The sequence below is a fragment of the Bombina bombina genome, chromosome 3 (assembly GCF_027579735.1).
Source record: "Bombina bombina isolate aBomBom1 chromosome 3, aBomBom1.pri, whole genome shotgun sequence".
Taxonomy (NCBI): domain Eukaryota; kingdom Metazoa; phylum Chordata; class Amphibia; order Anura; family Bombinatoridae; genus Bombina; species Bombina bombina.
In genome coordinates, this window is record NC_069501.1 from 155,843,453 (window position 1) to 155,866,053 (window position 22,601).

The following is a 22,601-nucleotide window of genomic DNA, read 5'->3' on the forward strand; positions in this document are numbered from 1 at the left end:
GGGGTTTAGCTATAATGTTGTGGCATTTCCCTGAGCCCTAGTAATATTTCAGAGTAAACTTCCTTGAACCGAAGAGTAAAATAAAGTTACTGTGCCAGAGAAAGCATCCAAATTGGATGCATAAAGACCCTCTATGGTGGCATGTGGTTACTGGGAAGATATGGAGGTAAATATCTTCAATTTTTACATATTCATATTCATGTGATCAGTTACTTTCAAGTGATGCAGCAAATCAGTAACATCCCTCTACCTCTGTAATGTAAGCTACTAGCTTGTAGACCAAATCAATCAAGATTATGGATATGATTCCCTTTCACATGCAAATAATTACAAGTAATGCTGGTAATGCTACCAAATCTACTAACATGTAGAGGTGCAATCCTTTAGAAAAGTTTATTTAATTATTTTTCTACAAACATTTCCATAGACTTTAATGTTAATTTTCATTTGAAAAACAATATATACGTTATTCTAAAGGATTGTCATTCACTCCGTAAGTAGGAATTCTATTTACAAAATATTCTCAGCTATACGTTTATTAAATGAATATTCCATACTGCAAGAATATGTTCTATACCAAGGTAAAAAAGTCATTCATTTAATAGATATAAATACCTGTGTAGGTGGTGTAACCAGCTCTTCAGACGCTACCAGTAACAGGGACAGCTTTAGACTTGACGAAGATATCCCATACACTGGACCTTTCTGTGGCCGAGCAAAAGTTCATACTGACTTTACTCCTAGCCCATATGACACAGATTCCCTAAAAATTAAGGTAAGGCAATCACTATTTACGTGTTTAACTCGTGCATGCTTTCAAAAATGAAATTGAGTGAAGTGATGGCAGTTACCCTGATTTATTTTCAATCAAATGTAGATATTTTTACCATTAACTGTTTCCGATTACACCTTCACAACAGAGGGCACTTGTGAAGTTTTAAAGTCAAAATTAAACTTTTAGGATATGAATAAAGCACATTCAATAAAAAAAAAAATCACATTTTCTTCCACTTTCAAAATGTGCACAGTTGATTTATATGTACACTTTCTGAGGTCTCAGCTACTACTGAGCATGCCCAAGAGTTCACAGAGTAAACAATATATGACCATAAGTATGTGGACACACCTACTAATTATTGAGTTCAGGTTTCAGCCAAACCAACTGCTAACAGCTGCATAAAATCCAGCACACAGTCATAAAATATCTATATACAAATATTGGCCATAGAATGGATCATACTGAAGAGCTCAGTGACTTTAAACATTGCACTGTCACAGGATATCAGTTTTCCCACAAGTATATTTGTGAAATATCTGTCCTCCTAGATCTGCCCTGGTCAACTGTAAGTGCCATAATTGTGAACTGTAAGTGTCCAGGATCAACAACAGTCTATGTCACGTTGCTCTGTCTTCTTGTGGACGTTGCCACACTCTACTAATTAACCCCTGAACTGCTGGATTGCCTTATTGATGCAGAACTCTGCTTGTCTCAGACCAATCTACAGATTAACCCCTGAACTGCTGATGCTCTGCATTGCTTTACTGTTGCTGAACTTTGCTTGTCTCTGACCACTTTCCTGTTTTAACCCCTGAACTGCTGATTCCTTGTATTACCTGCCTGTTGCTGGCCTTTGCGTTATTCACCACTCTCTGCATTACCCTTTGGTACCCTGAAAGATTGGACTGTCTTTCTTGTGCCTTCCTCGACCTGTCTGGGACTACTTCCCTGTGTACTCATCTCTACTGTGAGTATTGAATTGCATCCTCAGTTCTGGGATATTTCCTTATCTTGCTACTTGGCGCCGGGATAAGAAGACTACTGGCCAGGATTGGTCTAATAGGGAAATATCCCACGAGCATTACAGTCTATCCACAAAGTGGTAGAGCACACAAACTCACAGAGCGAAGCTAACGCCCATAGCTAGTAAAAATTGCCTATCATCTGTTGTATCACTTACCATAGAGTTCCAAACAACATCAGCACAAAAACTGTACATTATGAGGTTCATGAAATCCCTTGCCAAGAAGCTGTACACAAGCCTCATATCAACATGTGCAATGCCAAGCGTTGGCCGGAGTGGTGTAAAGCATGCCACAACTGGACTCCTGAACAAGGGAAATGTATTCTCTGGAATGATGAATCATGTTTTACTTTCTGGCAGTCTGATGGAAGAATATGGGTGTGGCGGATACCAGGAGAACACTATCTATTGGAATGCATACTACCTACTGTAAAATTTGATGGCGGAGGGGAAAATGGTCTATGGCTGATTTTCATGGCTGGGCTAGGCCCCTTTGATAATTTGTCGCTTCCAACTTTGTAACAACATTTTGGGGAAGGCCCTTACCTGTTCCAGTACAACTGTGCCACTGTGCACAAAGTGATCTTCATGAAGTTATGGTTTGACAAGTTTGGTGTGGAGGAACATGAGGGACCGGAACAGAGCCCTGACTTCACACTCCAGAATCTTTTGGAAAAAGCTTCCCAGAAGACTAGCAGCTGCAAAGGGGGAGGGGCAACTCCATATTAATGCCCATGGAATGGGAAATCAAACAAGCTCATACAAGTGGGATGGTCACGTGTCCATATACTTTTGGCAATATAGTGTACATATGCGTTTGTAATTGACTGATGGATGTCACATGACAAAGGAGCAGGGGAAATGGGGGGAACTTTTACATTTCTTTTTCTTATGAATTTGTTGATTATGCAATGTTACTGTTGTTACTGTTTTAATCAACTACATTATAAATATCTTCCTTCATCACAAATCACTATAGGATGAAGAGACAAAATAGAAGTAAAAAGCACATTAGTGAATCAACAAACCTATTATGGTTTATATTAGAGTTGGCTGTTTTTATTTTACATTTCCTGTAAAACTATTATTATGAATATGATAGACATGTGCATTCATTTTCAGATGAATGTAAAAAACAAAGATGAATTTCTTCATGTTTGTTGTATTTATCCAAAAAGTATAGCTAAACACTTCTTTAACAAAAAAATAATAAATAAATGAATGAGAAAAAAATGTATTTGATTCATATTTAATTAACAAACAAATTCCAAACAACCTCAAACAAATATTGGATGAAATAAAAAGAAAATATGTATGAAGAATGATTTGTCCAAAACATTTTTTTGTCTGCGCACGTCTGGTACATAACATTCAAATAAACTAGTAAACAATCTATTACATAGCATTATTACACTCAAATAATCATATTTGCTCATGTCCTGCACATACAATGCAAACAGTCAACTTTATAACTATGTATGGAACAGTTTCTACATTTATTAAATCTTTATCTTCCATGTTTTATCTTCCTAGAAAGGAGATATTATAGATATCATCTACAAAACTCCAATGGGTATTTGGACAGGCATGCTGAACAATAAAGTGGGTAATTTCAAATTTATATATGTTGATATTATCTTTGAAGAGGAGATTCAACCAAAAAAAATAATAAAGAGAAGACGGAGCAAAAGGCCAAAGCCTAAGACTATGGAAGAACTTCTGGAGAGGCTCAATCTACAGGTTGGTAGACCACATTTTAATAGGATTTAAGGCAAACAGATACTATATTGTTGCAGGAACATTTATATAGTGAAGGATATGATACTTAATCATTGGCTTCCCTGAAAGTGCATTTTCAATTTAAGAAATGGACAATAAATATGACGGCAATGGTTGATAAATTACTAAGGGCTTGATTCTTAGAAGCTCTCTGGTCTGGTAAGATTATATAAGAAGCATTGCTATTGCTACAAGGTTTCTTTAAGGGATGCTCTAAATTCAATTTAAAGGGACATTCCAGCTAAAATTGTAATCCACATCAATGCATTTCAGTTTTGACTAGAAACATTTTTGTAATATACATGTATTAGCAAGGATGTTTCTAATAAAAGCTATAACTGTTTCAAATGTGTATTTAAGTATGCCCCGAGCATCAGCATTTTAAACACAGTACTTGTTGACAGACTAATTCAACTATGTGCATTTAAATTTTTACCGGAGGAGAGATACTTATTTTACTATACAATAAGCTTCTAATATTTCTCCATGCTGGCACATTGTTGAGAATTGTCCCCTAAGAGAGACATAAGTTGTGTCTGTATCTAAAGAAAGTTGGAAGCTGAGATGATACATTACATTAGAATGTTGTGTAGGCCGGTCTTTAAGTGTCATTTTGGAGGATATGGAGAGACAATGAACAAGGTGTACTGCAATGAGCAAAGATGGATTATGAAAAGTCCATCTAGAGGTTGTTTTACATAGACAAAGGTGAATGTGATAGTGAGAAAGAACTTTAATTTCATGTTGAAAGACAGCACATTTGGAAAGCATGAGAGAGAGTGGTTAAAAAAAATTAGAAGAAGCACGAGAAAGTGATTTTTTTAAAACGTGACCCATTTAACACAAGCAATCATATCCCAGAATTCTATTTCTAGCCAGAAATGTATCTGTATCTGGGTATAAAATTATTGAACATTAATGTAATGATGAGTTTATTAAAAATGTGTTTAACACTTCATTTCATGTAAGTTATTCACTAATATTATTGCATTTAATAATAGCAACATATGATTAATCTCATGTGTTAGGAGTTTGTATCAGTTAGACTGTTGAGTTGATATATATTCACAGACAACATTCCATTTTTGTTCAACTGTTTCAAATATTTATATTAAACCGACATCATACAGTAAGATTTTCTCTCCTTTAATTTGTTCCCAATGATCCATTTTACCTGCTGGAATGATTGTTTAAAAATAGTTATTTTACTTTTATTTTATCATTTAAAATAGCTGTTTTTGCCTGTTGAAAGCAATACGTAAAATGTATATAAAGCTATTTAAACAAGAATCAGCAGAATAAATCAACCTCCCAATAAGGGAGTTGGAGAGTCCAACCCATTTGAGATTGTATTCCTTCATCTAAACTCTTATTAGTTGTTTTCCTGGATACATTGTTCTTTTAGATTAAAGATATTTATTTCAATACTGTAATGGGAAATGCACATTTGTGCACAACTAGTCTGTAGTAATGATTTGTACAGGCTGATATGTACAGCTCTCAAAGCTTTATTGGTGGACACTGCAATGCCACACCCTAAGGTATAACAACACAAAAAATATTTGATCTTGCCTGGTATATTTCTCTAGCATAAAAGACCTTATATATTAGCTCCTCATCTCCCCTAATGTGTTTATCAACAATATGGTATCATTTTTTAATAACTTATTTATATAATATGAGAATAGTTAACTCTCAGCTAGATTACGAGTTTTGCGTTATGAGTGAAAAAGCAGCATTATGGCTCTATTTCACTACCGCTGCTATTATGAGTCTTGCAGGTATAGCTGTACTGCACACTTTTTCGGCTAACTGGATCAGCCAATAGGATTTTTTCACCTTTAATTCCGATTGGCTGATAGAATTCTATCAGCCAATCGGAATTCAAGGGACGCCATCTTGGATGACATCATTTAAAAGAACCTTCATTCTTCAGTGACCATCGAAAGAAGAGGATGCTCCGCGCCGGATGTCTTGAAGATGGAGTCGCTTCGCGTCAGAAAGATGAAGATAGAAGATGCCGTCTGGATGAAGACTTCTGCCCGCATGGGCGACCACATCTTGCCGTCTGGATGAAGACTTCTCCCGGCTTCGTTGAGGACTTCTTGCCGCTTGGATGAAGACTTCTCCCGGCTTCGTTGAGGATGGATGTCCGGTCTTCAAAAACTGTAAGTGGATCTTCGGGGGTTACTGTTAGGTTTTTTTAAGGGTTTATTGGGTGAGTTTTATTTTTAGCTTAGGGTTTAAGCAAAGAAAAAGAGCTAAATGCCCTTTTAAGGGCAATGCCCATCCAAATGCCATTTTCAAGGCAATGGGGAGCTTAGGTTTTTTTAGATAGGATTTTATTTGGGGGGTTTGGTTGTGTGGGTGATGGGTTTTACTGTTGGGGGGGTGTTTGTATTTTTTTTACAGGTAAAAGAGCTGATTTCTTTGGGGCAATGCCCTGCAAAAGGCCCTTTTAAGGGTCATTGGCAGTTTAGTTTAGACTAGGGTTTTTTTTTATTTTGGGTGGGCTTTTTTATTTTGATAGGGCTATTAGATTAGGTGTAATTAGTTTAAATATTTGATCATATATTTTTTATTTTGTGTAATTTAGTGTTTGTTTGTTTTTTGTAATTTAGTTAATTGTATTTAATTAATGTAATTTATTTAATTGTAGTGTAAGGTTAGGTGTTAGTGTAACTCAGGTTAGGTTTTATTTTACAGGTACATTTGTATTTGTTTTAACTAGGTAGTTAATAAATAGTTAATAACTATTTAGTAACTAGTCTACCTAGTTAAAATAAATATAAACTTGCCTGTGAAATAAAAATAAAATCTAAGATAGATACAATGGGGCCTATCTATCAAGCTCCAAAAGGAGCTTGATGGCCCGTGTTTCTGGCGAGTCTTCAGACTCGCCAGAAACACCAGTTATGAAGCAGTGGTCTAAAGACCGCTGCTCCATAACCTGTCCACCTGCTCTGAGCAGACGGACACACATCGCCGCAATTCAACCCGATCGAGTATGATCGGGTTGATTGACCCCCCCTGCTGGCGGCTGATTGGCCGCGATTCTGCAGGGGGCGGCGTTGCACCAGCAGCTCTCGGTAGGTAGGTAGCGACGACATTGGGGGCGGCAAATTAGGGGTTAATAAATGTAGGTAGGTAGGTGGCGGCGTTGTTAGGGGCGGCAGATTAGGGGTTAATAAATGTAATGTAGGTGTCGGAGATGTCGGGGGCGGCAGATTAGGGGTGTTTAGACTCAGGGTTTATGTTAGGGTGTAAACATAAATTTTGTTTCCCCATAGGAATCAATGGGGCTGCGTTACCGAGCGTTACGCTCCTTTATTGCAGGTGTTAGGCTTTTTTTTAGCCAGCTCTCCCCATTGATGTCTATGGGGAAATTGTGCACGAGCACGTAAAACCAGCTCACAGCAGCGCTGGTATTTGAGTGCGGTATGGAGCTCAACGGAGCTCAACGGAGCTCAACGCTGACATATTGCCTGCTAACGCCGGGTTTTTGAAAACCTGTAATAGCAGCGCTATAGGGAGGTGAGCGGTGGAAATAACTTGCAATTTAGTACCGAGCCGCTCATAACGCAAAACTCGTAATCTAGCCGTCTGTTAGAACAGCCCTTGTGGGTTATATGTAACTCTTGTATATGTTATTTATTTTTCTTTTCAATTCTGCGTTGAACCAGTATCATATTGTTTAGGTATAAGCTTGCAGTATGATGTTGTGTTTTCTCTGTTATTATTTGAGGTAAAGTTCAATAAAAATTATTACACTTAAAAAATATATTTTTTTTAGCACAAGGAAAGCAATTTTTCAAAAAACTTCAGTATAGATTTAAATGATCTAAATAATTCCATATCAAATAATAATGAGTTTAATTTCTGTTTATATCAGCTTATCAAATTTTAATAATGTTCTATGTTTTGTGTCTTGCAGGATTATATATCTAGTTTGCTGTTAAATGGTTATGAAACTCTGGAAGATCTTAAAGACCTAAAGGAAAGTCATCTTTATGAACTTAATATTACTAGCATGGAAGACAGGGAAAGGCTGCTCAGTGCTATAGAAAATTTACAGGATTGTGAAAGTGAGTTTTACTTTATACCTTTAAAATGTATGAACTTACATAAAAAGGTTAAAAGCAACATACTAATACATTTCAAACTAGAAATATTTTAATTAAGTGGCAAAAAATAACAATAGAAACATTTAAATGGACATAAAACCATTTATTTGTGATTCAGACAGAGCTTACAATCGTTTAAAAAGTTTCCACTTCTTTTGTTTTTATTTGTTGAAGCAATAGAAACATAGATATTGATGGCAGATAAAAGCCATAGGCCCAGCAAGTCTGCCCGACCTTACCTAACAGTATAAACTTATCTAGTTTGTAGGATAGCCCTATGCTTGTCCCATGCATTTTTAAAGTCCCCCACAGTATTTGTTGCTACTACCTCTTGAGGAAGTTTATTCCATAAATCAATCACTCTTTCTGTAAAGAAGTGCTTCCTCAAATTACTCCTGAATCTACTACCCTTTAGCTTGAGCTCATGACCCCTTGTTCTTGAATTTTCCATTTTATGTAAAATACCCACAGCCTCAGTTTTACTAAACCCTTTAATGTACTTGAAAGTTGCTATCATATCACCTCTTTCCCTTCTCTCCTCTAAGCTATACATATTTAGGTCATTGAGCCTATCCTGGTAAGTTTTATTTTTTAGACCATGTACCATTTTGGTAGCCCTCCTTTGCACAGATTCAAGTTTGTTAATATCTAAACTATCAATAACTAAATAAGTAGCATGTACGTGTTTCGGTCACTGCAAAGCAGGAAAAAGTGCTGCTATCTAGTGCTCTTGCAAATGTATAACGTTTTTGAAAAAAGTGCTGCCATATAGTACAGTAGACACATGCACCCTTCCTGAGATTACCTCTCTACTTTTCAACATAGGATACCAAGAGAATGAAAAATATTTGATAATAGAAGTAAATTGGAATGTTATTTAAAATGACATGCAATATCTGAAGCATTAAAGAAAAATGTTGGTCTTTTCCCTTCTGTTTCCTTTTGAGGTTATACTGCAGATGACACAAGATTTGGATCACATTTAACATTACCAGTTCAGTTGGAAGTGCAACATTGGCAGTTTTTACCATTAGAGTGCACAGTGACAATTAGTCACCATATCTTTTTTATTCTTATACAGGTGGCCCTCGTTTTACAACGGTTCAATTTACACCGTTTCAAAATAACAACCTTTTTTCCAGTCATGTGACTGCTATTGAAAAGCATTGAGAAGCAGTGCATTTATTAAAATAGCCAGTAGGTGGAGATGTCCGCTTGTGTTGCAGCAAAGCCAAGCAAGCTGAAATTAATCAATTTAACCAAACCTGAGCTATCGAGCAGATTTCAAAGGAACAAGATCTTCCTGTCTATAAATCAGTCCAGATTGGAATGCATAGAAAGAACTGTTTGCAGAAAAATGCAAGTGAAGTCTGTGTTGTGTGATTATTTTATTAGGTTTATAATGCTGTTTAGCAAATGTTTTTGTTCATTTAACTTAGTTTAATTTTATATTCTGTGTTGTGTGATTATTTTATAAGGTTTATAATGCTGTTTAGCATTTAAAGTATTCATTTCAAAGCTTTAAAAATAATGTATTAGGTGTTACTTATGAAAATTTTGAGAGGGGTCTGGAACCTATCTCCCTCACTTCCCATTGACTTACATTATAAACTAGGTTTCAATTTACAACGGTTTCAATTTACAACCATTCCTTCTGGAACCTAACCCCAGCGTAAGCTGAGGGCTACCTGTACTTTATTTTTCACTTATTGTCTTTGTATTTCTTTGTGAACACTTTACATATTTTAATACAAACTAAAAGTGTTACATTTTACTGAAATGTGCAAAGGTTTTAATATTTCAGCATTGTTGCATGACCTGGATAAAACATAGATGTGTGAGGATTAATACCATATTGGCAGCAAGTCAATATGCTATAACTAAAGTAAAGACAAGTGTATTGCATAAATGCTTTTTTTTCAATTGTAATGTGCTCTGCTGTGATTTTTAAATTCAACTTTTATGTTGAGGAAGTGAAATTAAAATGATGGTAAATCCTAGCGGTTTTGAAACGGTAGGATTTACCAGTGCTATAATTAAAGGGGGACTTTTAGTCATGAAGTATAAAATACTTCATGATGAAAGTTCCTTTATTTGCCCGCAGTGTATGCCACGCTGAGCGCCTCAGGCCGCATATAACATGTAGCGTATTTTATAAAAGAGGTGATGTTAGCCAATTGCGTGCTAGCCATACAGCATAATGCCAACTGGGCCGCACAGCTATTGGCTAAGAGGTGGAAACATCACCTCAGTAGAGTTCTGCCGCGGGAGGCCGAGGCACTCAGCGAAGCACACGTCGCAGGCAAATAAAGGAACTCTTAGCATGAAGTCCCCATCCCTTTAACATCAGAATTGTTTTTTAAATGAATTATCTGTTTTTGCTGTTTCTTTTTGTAACAAATTCCTAAAAATAATTGAAAGGCCCAGTGTCTATGTATTTATTTATTTACTTATTGATTGATTATACTATAAAAATGACACATAGAGGTTCACATTAAAAGGGCTGTAAAGACAAAATTATACTTTCATATTTCAGCTTTAAAAAAAAACTTTTTAGTTTAAATCCTTTATCAAACTTGCTTGTTATCTTAGCCTCCTCTGTTGAAGATTAAACCTAGTTAGGCTCACAGGATCCTCAGAAGCATGCATGTGCCATTAACACTCTATGGCAGCAGTGTTTGCAACTATCTATAATATAGCTACAAACATTGTTGCACATGCTTCTGCTATAGAGTGTTAAAGGGATATGAATTCCAATATTTTTCTTTCATGGTTCAAACAGAGCATGCATTTTTAAACAACTTTATAATTTGTTTATATTATCAAATTTTCTTTGTTCTCTTGATATCTTTTGTTGAAAATCAGGGATGTGAGCTCAGGAGCACGACATGTCTGGAGCACTACACGGCAGCAGTTTTGCAAGAATGTTATTCATTTGCAAGACCACTAGATGGCAGCACTTTTCCTGTCATGTAGTTTTCCAGATGTCTGCCTAGGTATCTCTTCAACGCAGAATATAATTGGAACCAAGCCAATTTTGATAATAGAAGTAAAGTGGAAACTTTATTTAATGGTGTTCTCTGTCTGAATCACAAAATAAAATGTGTGGCTTTTATATCCCTTTAAAGAGACTCATGAGGTCCTATTAGCCTAACTAGGTTTACTCTTTAACAAATGATACCAACAGAACAAAACAAATCTGATAATATAAGTAGAAAGTTCCATTATGACTTTACAGTCCCTTTAAAGTCACAATTGAATCCTCCATAAAAGGTTTAATTGTGCATAGTGAACAACTTTGGAATGTATTTTTCCTGCTTTTCTTGTCATTTAATTCTGAAATTGTTCGTTTTTACACTGTGAGGCTGGAGTATATTTCATAGAATTAAAACCCCTGATGCTCCCATATGCTGCACAGTGATTGTTTAATATATTTGTGTCTAATTGGATACAACAAGTGAGATAAGACAAACAAAACTCAAGTGGCTTTTCAAGTGGATAGAATCACAAACTTGTATGACAGAAAAAAAAAAATCATGCCCATCAAGTGCAGCCATATTTCCTATAAACTGTAAGCTTAATTAGTGTGTAGGATATGCATGATTAATGATAAAAACATGGGGATTTTGAAGGTTTAACAATGACATCACAGGCTGAAGAGCACATACTGTATGATGATTGGTCCTTTTTAATACTGTATAGTGATGCTTATAGGTGGCATGTGTAATTAACCTGCTGTGCTCCAAAACCATAGCGATATGTATCTATATCTTTTTGAGTGATTTGAATAGGGACACCAGTGTAATAGGTATGTTTGTCGGGTTATGGATTTGGCTAATTTTTATTATTATAAAAGTGCTTATTACTTTTTTCTATACTTTCATTTATTGATCAGGGACTGTTAGTATCTGCTGACGTTGCTTCCTAATGTCATCCAGTATTGCAGGGTTAATGTAGTGTGTTTTGCTCATCTGCAGTTTTGCATTCAAAAAAACTTTTTGGGGTAAATGGTAACAATTCGAAAGGATGAAAAAGGGCCCTAGAAATGTGTCATTAAGTATGGAAAATTTGGATTGTGATCAGGTAAACAGGACTGGCAAATGATAAAGGGGCAGTCAAGTCAAAATTAAACCTTTGTGATTCAGATAAGGCATGCAATTTTAAACAGCTTACCAATTTACTTTTATCATCAAATTTGCTTTGATCTCTTGGTATTCTTTGTTGAAAGCTAAACCAAGGTAGGTTCATAAACTGATTTCTTATCCTTTTAAGGCCACCTATTATTTCAAGTGCAGTATTTCACAGTTAGACACTGCTAGTTCATGTGTGCCATATAGATAGCATTGTGCTTATGTCCGTGGAGTTATGTATGAGTCAACACTGATTGGCTAAAATGCAAGTCTGTCAAAAGAAAATGAAATAAGGGGGCAGTCTGCAGAGGCTTAGATGCAAGGTAATCACAGAGGTAAAAAGTATATTACTATAACCGTGCTGGTTATGCTAAACTGGGGAATGGGTAATAAAGGGATCATCTATCTTTAAAAAAAATATAAACATTTCAAGTAGACTGTCCCTTTAAGTACAGGTCCATTCGTCATCGAAGCAATAGTGCAAAAAGTGCTACTGATAAACAATGAAAAGGATGATTTTGGTTGTGGGGCTCATCTGCAGCCATTAACATGCAATGAATTATGAAACAATAGGTTGTGATTAACCCCTTATTATCCAACTATAAACAAACATTCTAATACTTGTATTTTTGTAAGTGTAACTTCATTTCAACCCATTACTTAGCTATCATTAAAATTGAATGAAGTATGCATATTGGATTTCTTTTGCATTGGATTGAGCACATCTTCTCTGTCATGGTCTGTGAAACCGTCTGTTTAAACACCCTTGAAAAGCCTGAGAAAGTATTGTTTTTTTATGTGTTTTTATTATTATTTTAAACATAATTTGGGCATTGTAACTATTTGACACTACACAAATCGAATGGCTTTTAAAAGGAAGACAATGACCATCCCTGATACACGTAAGGTTTTTGAACAGCAGTGGATAGGAACTGGGGCCGCAGATTCATAAGCAGATGTAGATAGCACTACTTAGCTTTTTTGGTTTGGCCAGCATGGGATTTCCAATTTTGAATTTAAGTTGAGAGGATCTACAAATGTATGTGTCTCTGGCGGCAAATAATAAATATGTTAATAGTTAATAATGAAATGCCCTTTTATTTTTCAGAAAATGTACTCTATCAGAAGAAGTTCTCTAAACACACAGTATTTATTATCACAAATACACTGGTCACATTGATTCTGGTCACATCCTTGTCCTGTATTATATATTTTCTTTCTGAAAATGGAATCTCATTTGCATATGCGCCTGTTTACCACGTCATTTCCCCTTTAATTTTTATACTTCAGTCCTCTAGGTTAGAAAGAGCACATTATTGCAATTAATAATCAGACTTTTGGAATTCTCCTGAGACAGATAATCACAATGACGTCTCTTTATTTCATCATATGAAATAACTGGTTCACTGTCTGCCCTTTGCTTTGTCTTCTCCTTACTTACAATAAACTATGTGTCTTTAGCTGGTAGAGCATTTAACAAGATTATCAGCTTTAGATGGATGATTTTGGTTATAGAAAGTATAAATATAGAGGTCAATCACGCTCCTATAGAAACATTTCTCTAAAAGTTTTCTACATAAACCACCGTTAAAATCCGGGAATCTTTCTATATAAATCACTTGATACCTTTTTCTAAAGGAATGTGATCATTTATTATACCAAATATAAAAGATGAAGGGAGTTGCAAAATTATTGAAAATCCACAATCACGTAAAGAATATTAAGTACACATGGCTTTTATTTTTTATTAAATGGACTAAAGAAGCATATGCTGTAAAGAAGTAGATAAGGAAGTGGAGCAGAGCAAAAAAGAAAAGGGGACAAGCAAAGATGGAAATGGAGGGTGTGATTGGTAAAACTAAACTTTAAACACTGAATTGTAAGAAAATGGTCCAGAACAAAGTCTGTTTACAGTGCTCTCTGCTTATACCAGCTCACAAGTCTTAGAGTTGAGGGGTTGGATCTACAACACGTTCTCTAGAGCAAATGTTCATACTCTCTATCAGGGACAGATAATCAAGTTCAGTTATTTTTACTTTCACTTTTTAGTGCCTGAACAAACCAATTAGGAAATACTAGAATGTTTATGGCCACCAAGAACTAGATTTGGATCAGCTTGTAGTAAAGTGTACAGTTTCAGTGTGGACATAATTTGTTATGTGTCTGCTTAAAAGTATATGAGAACATATTTCTCCTGTTAAGTGTAGTCAGTCCACGGGTCATCATTACTTATGGGATATTAACTCCTCCCCAACAGGAAGTGCAAGAGGATCACCCAAGCAGAGCTGCTATATAGCTCCTCCCCTCTACGTCACACCCAGTCATTCTCTTGCACCCAACTAATAGATAGGATGTGTGAGAGGACTGTGGTGATTAAACTTAGTTTTTTATATCTTCAATCAAAAGTTTGTTATTTTAAACGACACCGGAGTGTGTTGTTTCCTTCTCAGGCAGAATTTGAAGAAGAATCTACCTGAGTTTTTGTATATGATCTTAGCGGACGTAACTAAGATCCGTTTGCTGTTCTCGGCCATTCTGAGGAGTAAGGTAACTTCAGATCAGGGGACAGCGGGCAGGTTCACCTGCAAAGAGGTATGTTGCAGTATATTATTTTCTAAGGAATGGAATTGACTTTGAAAATACTGCTAATACCGATATAACGTAAGTACAGCCTTAAATGCAGTAGTAGCAACTGGTATCAGGCTGACATGTATATATGTTTACACTTAAGTATTTCTGGGGAATGGCACTTCACTGGGAAAATACTGTATGCATATAACTTTTAGCCTAACTTGCAGTGTGAGCGACTAGCAGCAGGCTTTTTAATGACATTTCATATATTAGATTTTAAACGTTTACTGGCATGTTAAATCGTTTAATTATCTGAGGTACTGGGTGAAAATTGTTTGGGCTTTATTTTCCACATGGCTGTCGTTGTTTTAAATTAAAACAGTTTACTGAGCTTCCCTCACTGTTGTAGAGTGAGTGGGAGGGGCCTATTTTGGCGCTTTTACTACGCATCAGAAATTCAGTCACAGTCTGTCTTTTTCTCCCTGCATGATCCAGGACGTCTCCACAGAGCTCAGGGGTCTTCAAAACTAGTTTTGAGGGAGGTAATCACTCACAGCAGACCTGTGAGACTGTGCTTGACTGTGATAAAAACGCTTATATTGTCAATTGTTATACGTTTTTTTCTGATATTAAGGGTTAATCATCCATTGCTAATGTGTGCAATCCTTTGCTAAATTTGGTTTATATAACTAATCCGGTTCATTTTTATTCAACTGTGTCAGTTTTTTGTGTGCTTCTTAAAGGCACAGTAACGTTTTTTCATATTGCTTGTAAATTTAGTTGAAAAGTATTTCCAAGCTTGCTAGTCTAATTGCTAGTTTGTTTAAACATGTCTGACACAGAGGAAACTCTTTGTGCAATATGTTCAAAAGCCAAGGTGGAGCCCAATAGAAATTTATGTACTAATTGCATTGATGCTACTTTAAATAAAAGTCAATCTGTACATGTTAAGCAACATTCACCAGACAACGAGGGGGAAGTTATGCCGACTAACTTGCCTCACGTGTCAGTACCTGCATCTCCCGCTCAGGAGGTGCGTGATATTGTAACGCCAAGTACATCAGGGCGGCCATTACAAATCACTTTACAAGACATGGCTAATGTTATGACTGAAGTTTTGTCTAAATTGCCAGAACTTAGAGGTAAACGAGATCACTCTGGGATGAGAACAGAGTATACTGATAATGCTAGGGCCATGTCTGATACTGCGTCACAATATGCAGAGCATGAGGACGGAGAGCTTCATTCTGCGGGTGACGGATCTGATCCAAATAAATTGGATTCAGACATTTCAAATTTTAAGTTTAAGCTGGAAAACCTCCGTGTATTGCTAGGGGAGGTGTTAGCGGCTCTGAATGATTGTAACACAGTTGCAATCCCAGAGAAAATGTGTAGGTTGGATAAATATTTTGCGGTACCGACGAGTACTGACTTTTTCCTATACCTAAGAGACTTACTGAAATTATTACTAAGGAGTGGGACAGACCCGGTGTGCCTTTCTCACCCCCTCCTATATTCAGAAAAATGTTTCCAATAGACGCCACCACACGGGACTTATGGCAAACGGTCCCTAAGGTGGAGGGAGCAGTTTCTACTTTAGCTAAGCGTACCACTATCCCGGTGGAGGATAGCTGTGCCTTTTCAGATCCAATGGATAAAGAGTTAGAGGGTTACCTTAAGAAAATGTTTGTTCAACAAGGTTTTATATTACAAACCCTTGCATGCATTGCGCCTGTCACGGCTGCGGCAGCATTTTGGTTTGAGTCTCTGGAAGAGACCCTTGACTCAGCGACATTAGATGAGATTTCACTTAAGCTTAAAACCCTTAAGCTAGCTAATTCATTTATTTCTGATGCCGTAGTACATTTAACTAAACTTACGGCTAAGAATTCCGGATTCGCCATTCAGGCACGCAGAGCGCTGTGGCTAAAATCCTGGTCAGCTGATGTAACTTCTAAATCGAAATTACTTAACATACCTTTCAAGGGGCAGACTTTATTCGGGCCCGGTTTGAAAGAAATTATCGCTGATATTACGGGAGGTAAGGGCCATGCCCTGCCTCAAGACAGAGCCAAACCCAGGGCTAGACAGTCTAATTTTCGTACCTTTCGTAATTTCAAGGCAGGAGCAACTTCAACTTCCTCTGCTCCAAAACAGGAAGGAGCTGTTGCTCGCTACAGACAAGGCTGGAAACCTAACCAGGCCTGGAACAAGGGCAAGCAGGCCAGAAAGCCTGCTGCTGCCCCTAAGACAGCATGAAGTGAGGGCCCCCGATCCGGTAACGGATCTGGTGGGGGGGCAGACTCTCTCTCTTCGCCCAGGCTTGGGCAAGAGATGTCCAGGATCCCTGGGCGTTGGAGATCATATCTCAGGGATATCTTCTGGACTTCAAAGCTTCTCCTCCACAAGGGAGATTTCACCTTTCAAGGTTGTCAACAAACCAGATAAAGAAAGAGGCGTTTCTACGCTGTGTACAAGACCTTTTACTAATGGGAGTGATCCATCCAGTTCCGCGGTCGGAACACGGACAAGGGTTTTACTCAAATCTGTTTGTGGTTCCCAAGAAAGAGGGAACCTTCAGACCAATTTTGGATTTAAAGATCCTAAACAAATTCCTAAGAGTTCCATCATTCAAGATGGAAACTATTCGGACAATCTTACCCATGATCCAAAGAGGTCAGTACATGACCACAGTGGATTTAAAGGATGCTTACCTTCACATATCGATTCACAGAGAACATTACCGGTATCTAAGGTTTGCCTTCCTAGACAAGCATTACCAGTTTGTAGCTCTTCCCTTCGGGTTGGCTACGGCTCCAAGAATCTTTACAAAAGTTCTGGGCTCTCTTCTGGCGGTACTAAGACCGCAAGGAATTTCGGTAGCCCCGTACCTAGACGACATTCTGATACAAGCGTCAAGCTTTCAAACTGCCAAGTCTCATACAGAGTTAGTACTGGCATTTCTAAGATCACATGGGTGGAAAGTAAACGAGGAGAAGAGTTCTCTCTTACCACTCACAAGAGTTCCCTTCTTGGGGACTCTTATAGATTCTGTAGAAATGAAAATTTACCTGACAGAGGACAGGTTAACAAAGCTTCTAAATGCTTGCCGTGCCCTTCATTCCATTCAACACCCGTCAGTGGCTCAATGCATGGAGGTAATCGGCTTAATGGTAGCGGCAATGGACATAGTTCCTTTTGCACGCCTGCACCTCAGACCGCTGCAATTGTGCATGCTAAGTCAGTGGAATGGGGATTACTCAGATTTGTCCCCTACGCTGAATCTGGATCAGGAAACCAGAGATTCTCTTCTATGGTGGCTTTCTCGGCCACATCTGTCCAGGGGGATGCCCTTCAGCAGACCAGACTGGACAATTGTAACTACAGACGCCAGCCTTCTAGGTTGGGGCGCTGTCTGGAATTCCCTGAAGGCTCAGGGATCATGGACTCAAGAGGAGAGTCTCTTTCCAATAAACATTCTGGAATTGAGAGCAGTTCTCAATGCCCTTCTGGCTTGGCCTCAGTTAGCAACTCTGAGGTTTATCAGGTTTCAGTCGGACAACATCACGACTGTGGCTTACATCAACCATCAGGGAGGGACAAGAAGTTCCTTAGCGATGATGGAAGTATCAAAGATAATTCGCTGGGCAGAGTCTCACTCTTGCCACCTGTCAGCGATCCACATCCCAGGAGTGGACAACTGGGAGGCGGATTTCCTAAGTTGCCAGACTTTTCATCCGGGGGAGTGGGAACTTCATCCGGAGGTCTTTGCCCAAATACTTCAACGTTGGGGCAAACCAGATATGGATCTCATGGCGTCTCGCCGGAACGCCAAGCTTCCTCGTTACGGGTCCAGGTCCAGGGACCCGGGAGCGGTCCTGATAGATGCCTTGACAGCACCTTGGACCTTCAGGATGGCTTATGTGTTTCCACCCTTCCCGATGCTTCCTCGTTTGATTGCCAGGATCAAACAGGAGAAAGCATCAGTGATTCTAATAGCGCCTGCGTGGCCACGCAGGACCTGGTATGCAGATCTAGTGGACATGTCATCCTGTCCACCTTGGTCTCTGCCTCTGAGACAGGACCTTCTAATTCAGGGTCCTTTCAAACATCAAAATCTAATTTCTCTGAAGCTGACTGCATGGAAATTGAACGCTTAATTTTATCAAAGCGTGGATTTTCGGAGCCAGTAATTGATACCTTAATACAGGCTAGGAAACCTGTTACCAGGAAAATTTACCATAAGATATGGCGTAAATACTTACACTGGTGCGAATCCAAGGGTTACTCATGGAGTAAGGTTAGGATTCCTAGGATATTGTCTTTTCTACAAGAAGGTTTAGAAAAGGGTTTATCTGCTAGTTCGTTAAAGGGACAGATCTCAGCTCTGTCCATCCTTTTACACAAGCGTCTGTCAGAAGTTCCAGACGTTCAGGCTTTTTGTCAGGTTTTGGCCAGGATTAAGCCTGTGTTTAAATCTGTTGCTCCGCCGTGGAGCTTAAACTTAGTTCTTAACGTTTTACAGGGTGTTCCGTTTGAACCCCTTCACTCCATTGATATCAAGCTGTTATCTTGGAAAGTTCTGTTTTTAATGGCTATTTCCTCGGCTCGTAGAGTCTCTGAATTATCAGCCTTACATTGTGATTCTCCGTATCTGATTTTTCATTCAGATAAGGTAGTTCTGCGTACTAAACCTGGGTTCTTACCTAAGGTAGTCACTAACAAGAATATCAATCAAGAGATTGTTGTTCCATCATTGTGTCCTAACCCTTCTTCAAAGAAGGAACGACTTCTGCACAATCTAGATGTAGTCCTTGCCCTGAAATTTTATTTACAGGCAACTAAAGATTTTCGACAAACTTCTTCCCTGTTTGTCGTTTATTCTGGACAGAGGAGAGGTCAAAAAGCATCTGCTACCTCTCTATCCTTTTGGCTTCGTAGCATAATACGCTTAGCCTATGAGACTGCTGGACAGCAACCTCCTGAAAGGATTACAGCTCATTCTACTAGAGCTGTGGCTTCCACTTGGGCCTTTAAGAACGAGGCCTCTGTTGAACAGATTTGCAAGGCTGCAACTTGGTCTTCTCTTCATACTTTTTCCAAATTTTACAAATTTGACACTTTTGCTTCTTCGGAGGCTGTTTTTGGGAGAAAGGTTCTTCAGGCAGTGGTTCCTTCCGTATAGAGATCCTGCCTGTCCCTCCCGTCATCCGTGTACTTAGCTTTGGTATTGGTATCCCATAAGTAATGATGACCCGTGGACTGACTACACTTAACAGGAGAAAACATAATTTATGCTTACCTGATGAATTCCTTTCTCCTGTAGTGTAGTCAGTCCACGGCCCGCCCTGTTTTTTAAGGCAGGTCTAAATTTTCTAATTATACTCCAGTCACCACTGCACCCTATAGTTTCTCCTTTCTCGTTTGGTTCTCGGTCGAATGACTGGGTGTGACGTAGAGGGGAGGAGCTATATAGCAGCTCTGCTTGGGTGATCCTCTTGCACTTCCTGTTGGGGAGGAGTTAATATCCCATAAGTAATGATGACCCGTGGACTGACTACACTACAGGAGAAAGGAATTTATCAGGTAAGCATAAATTATGTTTTCATTCCACATTATCATTTATCAGTGGAGAAATGATGTAGGGTTAGGAAGAAGACAAGTAGCAGAAGACATATGGGAGAGGCATGGAGGTATAAGGTCTCTATGTTGATGAAACAAAAATCTATTTTTTTAGCTTTAGCTCTAACCTTCTGTCTTATTTAAAGGCAGCAAATTATTTTCTGAATCACTTTTCATCACCTAAAAATAAACATTTTGAAGACAGTGATTCTGCTATTACCCTTATCATTGCTGATTTCTTTGCTATCAATCTAACCTCTCCGGTTTCTTGTTTTGGAGTCATATTTGAATCAGGTCTCTTCATCACCTCCCATATAAAATAACTTGTCTGTCACAGCCAGCTGCTCACTCTACAAAGTCTATTTTTTTCTGAATGTCTAAAGCCTCCAAGGCACTAATTCAGCTTCAGCTGGTTGTCCATCTACCAGCTCTGTCCAATGTTGATCATTTTTAACTTCTGCCAGAATTATTACCTTATTCATCATTCTATATCAGTCGTATGCTTTTCCATTCACCAGCCTCTCACAAAACCAGCAAAATGATGATACAAATCTTCACCTTAATAGACAAAGCCCTTACTAAAATAGTTCCACCTTATATAGTCCCACCTTATATGTGTGTTCACGCTTCTAAACAATCATCCACTTCCTACACTCATCTTATGGCCTACAGCTGTCCTCTTTATTGTTCACCAGCTCCCATGCAATCTCAAGAGTCTTTTATTAATATTTTGTATATTATATATCTTCCCTTTAATTACAATAATAAGAACAAGGAGCCGCATAATCTTAATCCCATCTTTCTATTGATCTGGCCGCTGTTAGCCAATTAATCTCTTTCTCTACTCTTTGTTTCACTTAAATTAATGTGCAGCTTTATACTATACATACTGAAGCAATTATTTCCTAATTGTTCAAGACACATGAGTTACACACTTATACTGGGTAATACAACACATCACCATTGTTCCAGATCAGTTATTATAGCTTGCTGATATAGCTACCAAAGTGCACATCAGAAGCTGAAAGAGGCAAGAATGGGAATGCTGAATAATACATATACATGTGGCAAAAAGCAGAGGGATAGACAGGACCCTATAGAAATAGAAGATGGATCTCTATTAGTGATAGAACATTTTATGGATTGTGGAATTATGTCATCCATCAATGTATAGCCCTTTGTGATCCAACTGCACAGGAACACAGTAATTAAGGCCTGATGATATAAACTTCTCAGCTCAGATGAGATATTATAAAATTATCCTCCGGCACTGCGAGATCCCTAGTTAAATTCTAAAAAGGCAGAGTTTGCTATACTTCTCCTAGAGGTGTTCCCTGCATTTCTGTATGTGAAGTAGATGCAAGTCCAGTGCAATATAGCATTGCATGTCATGAGAGTCCTGCTGCATTTATACTTTTTGCTTTGTATTTTATATTAATTTACACTTCTGATTAAGTTTTATTTCATTTCAACTTTGCACTTTCAATTTTGAATTTTATTTTGTATATAGCAGTGTATTTGGGATTGTGTTTTACAAATTGTGATTATGCTTTCACAGTTTCTGTGAAACTAACAAATTCAGCTCATACTTTGTATATTTATGTGTATCTTTTACATATTACATTGCACTTTGTATTTCTTCTATTTAACATAAAACTAAAAAAACTGACAGTTTCAGTTTCCCAGAGAGCTTCATTATTTTCTATGGGCCTGATAAAGCATAAAATTCTCTAGACTGAAGACAAATTATAGTGCAGACATTAAAGAGATGAGAGATGCTGTCCATAGAAAGTAATGAGGCTCTCTGGGATACAGAATTTAACAGGGGAGAGAGAAGTTAACAGGAGAACCCATTGGGCTGATATAAAATCTCAGTTTGCAGCAAATACAAACTAAACTGAAATGTTTTCACTATAGTTAGTACATTTTACTTTTCTGTCACTTAAAAAAAGGTATTCTGAATTTTGAGCAAACTTCACCTTACAGACGGCTCGATTACGAGTTGTGCGTTAGGATAAAAAAGCAGCATTAAGAGGTTCTAACGTGGCTTTTTTACGCCCGCTGTTATTACGAGTCTTGAAGGTTTAGGGTCACCGCACACTTCTTTGGCCTTACCGCAAAACGGCTTACATAAACTTCGTAAAGTCTTTTTTCTATGGGACTTCCATGGCGCCGGTATTACGTGTCTGTCCTGGGAGGCCAAAAAGTGAGCGGAACACCCTACCCCGTCAAGAGTACGAACGCATTCAAAAGTTAGTATTTAAGAGTTTTATGGTACAACGCCGTAACATAAAACTCATAACTAAAGTGCTAAAAAGTACACTAACACCCATAAACTACCTATTAACTCCTAAACCGAGGCCCTCCCGCATCGCACGCAAACACTAAAATAAAAATTATAACCCCTAATCTGCCGCTCCGGACACCGCCACCACCTACATTATATTTATGAACCCCTAATCTGCTGCCCCCAACATCGCCGACACCTATATTATATTTATTAACCCCTAATCTGCTGCCCCCAATGTCGCCGCAACCTACCTACACTTATTGACCCCTAATCTGCCGCCCCC

The 22,601-nt window shown here is 38.0% G+C and overlaps 1 protein-coding gene across 1 annotated transcript in view; it reads left to right on the top strand.

Annotated features, from left to right (window-relative positions):
* Positions 1-22,601, top strand: part of SAMSN1 (SAM domain, SH3 domain and nuclear localization signals 1) — a 365,841-nt gene that overhangs the window by 338,224 nt on the left and 5,016 nt on the right. Inside the window, exons 13-15 of the mRNA XM_053705191.1 lie at positions 624-775; positions 3,336-3,542; positions 7,516-7,666. Coding sequence (XP_053561166.1) covers positions 624-775; positions 3,336-3,542; positions 7,516-7,666 — 510 coding nt within the window. The remainder of the gene's footprint in view (positions 1-623; positions 776-3,335; positions 3,543-7,515; positions 7,667-22,601) is intronic.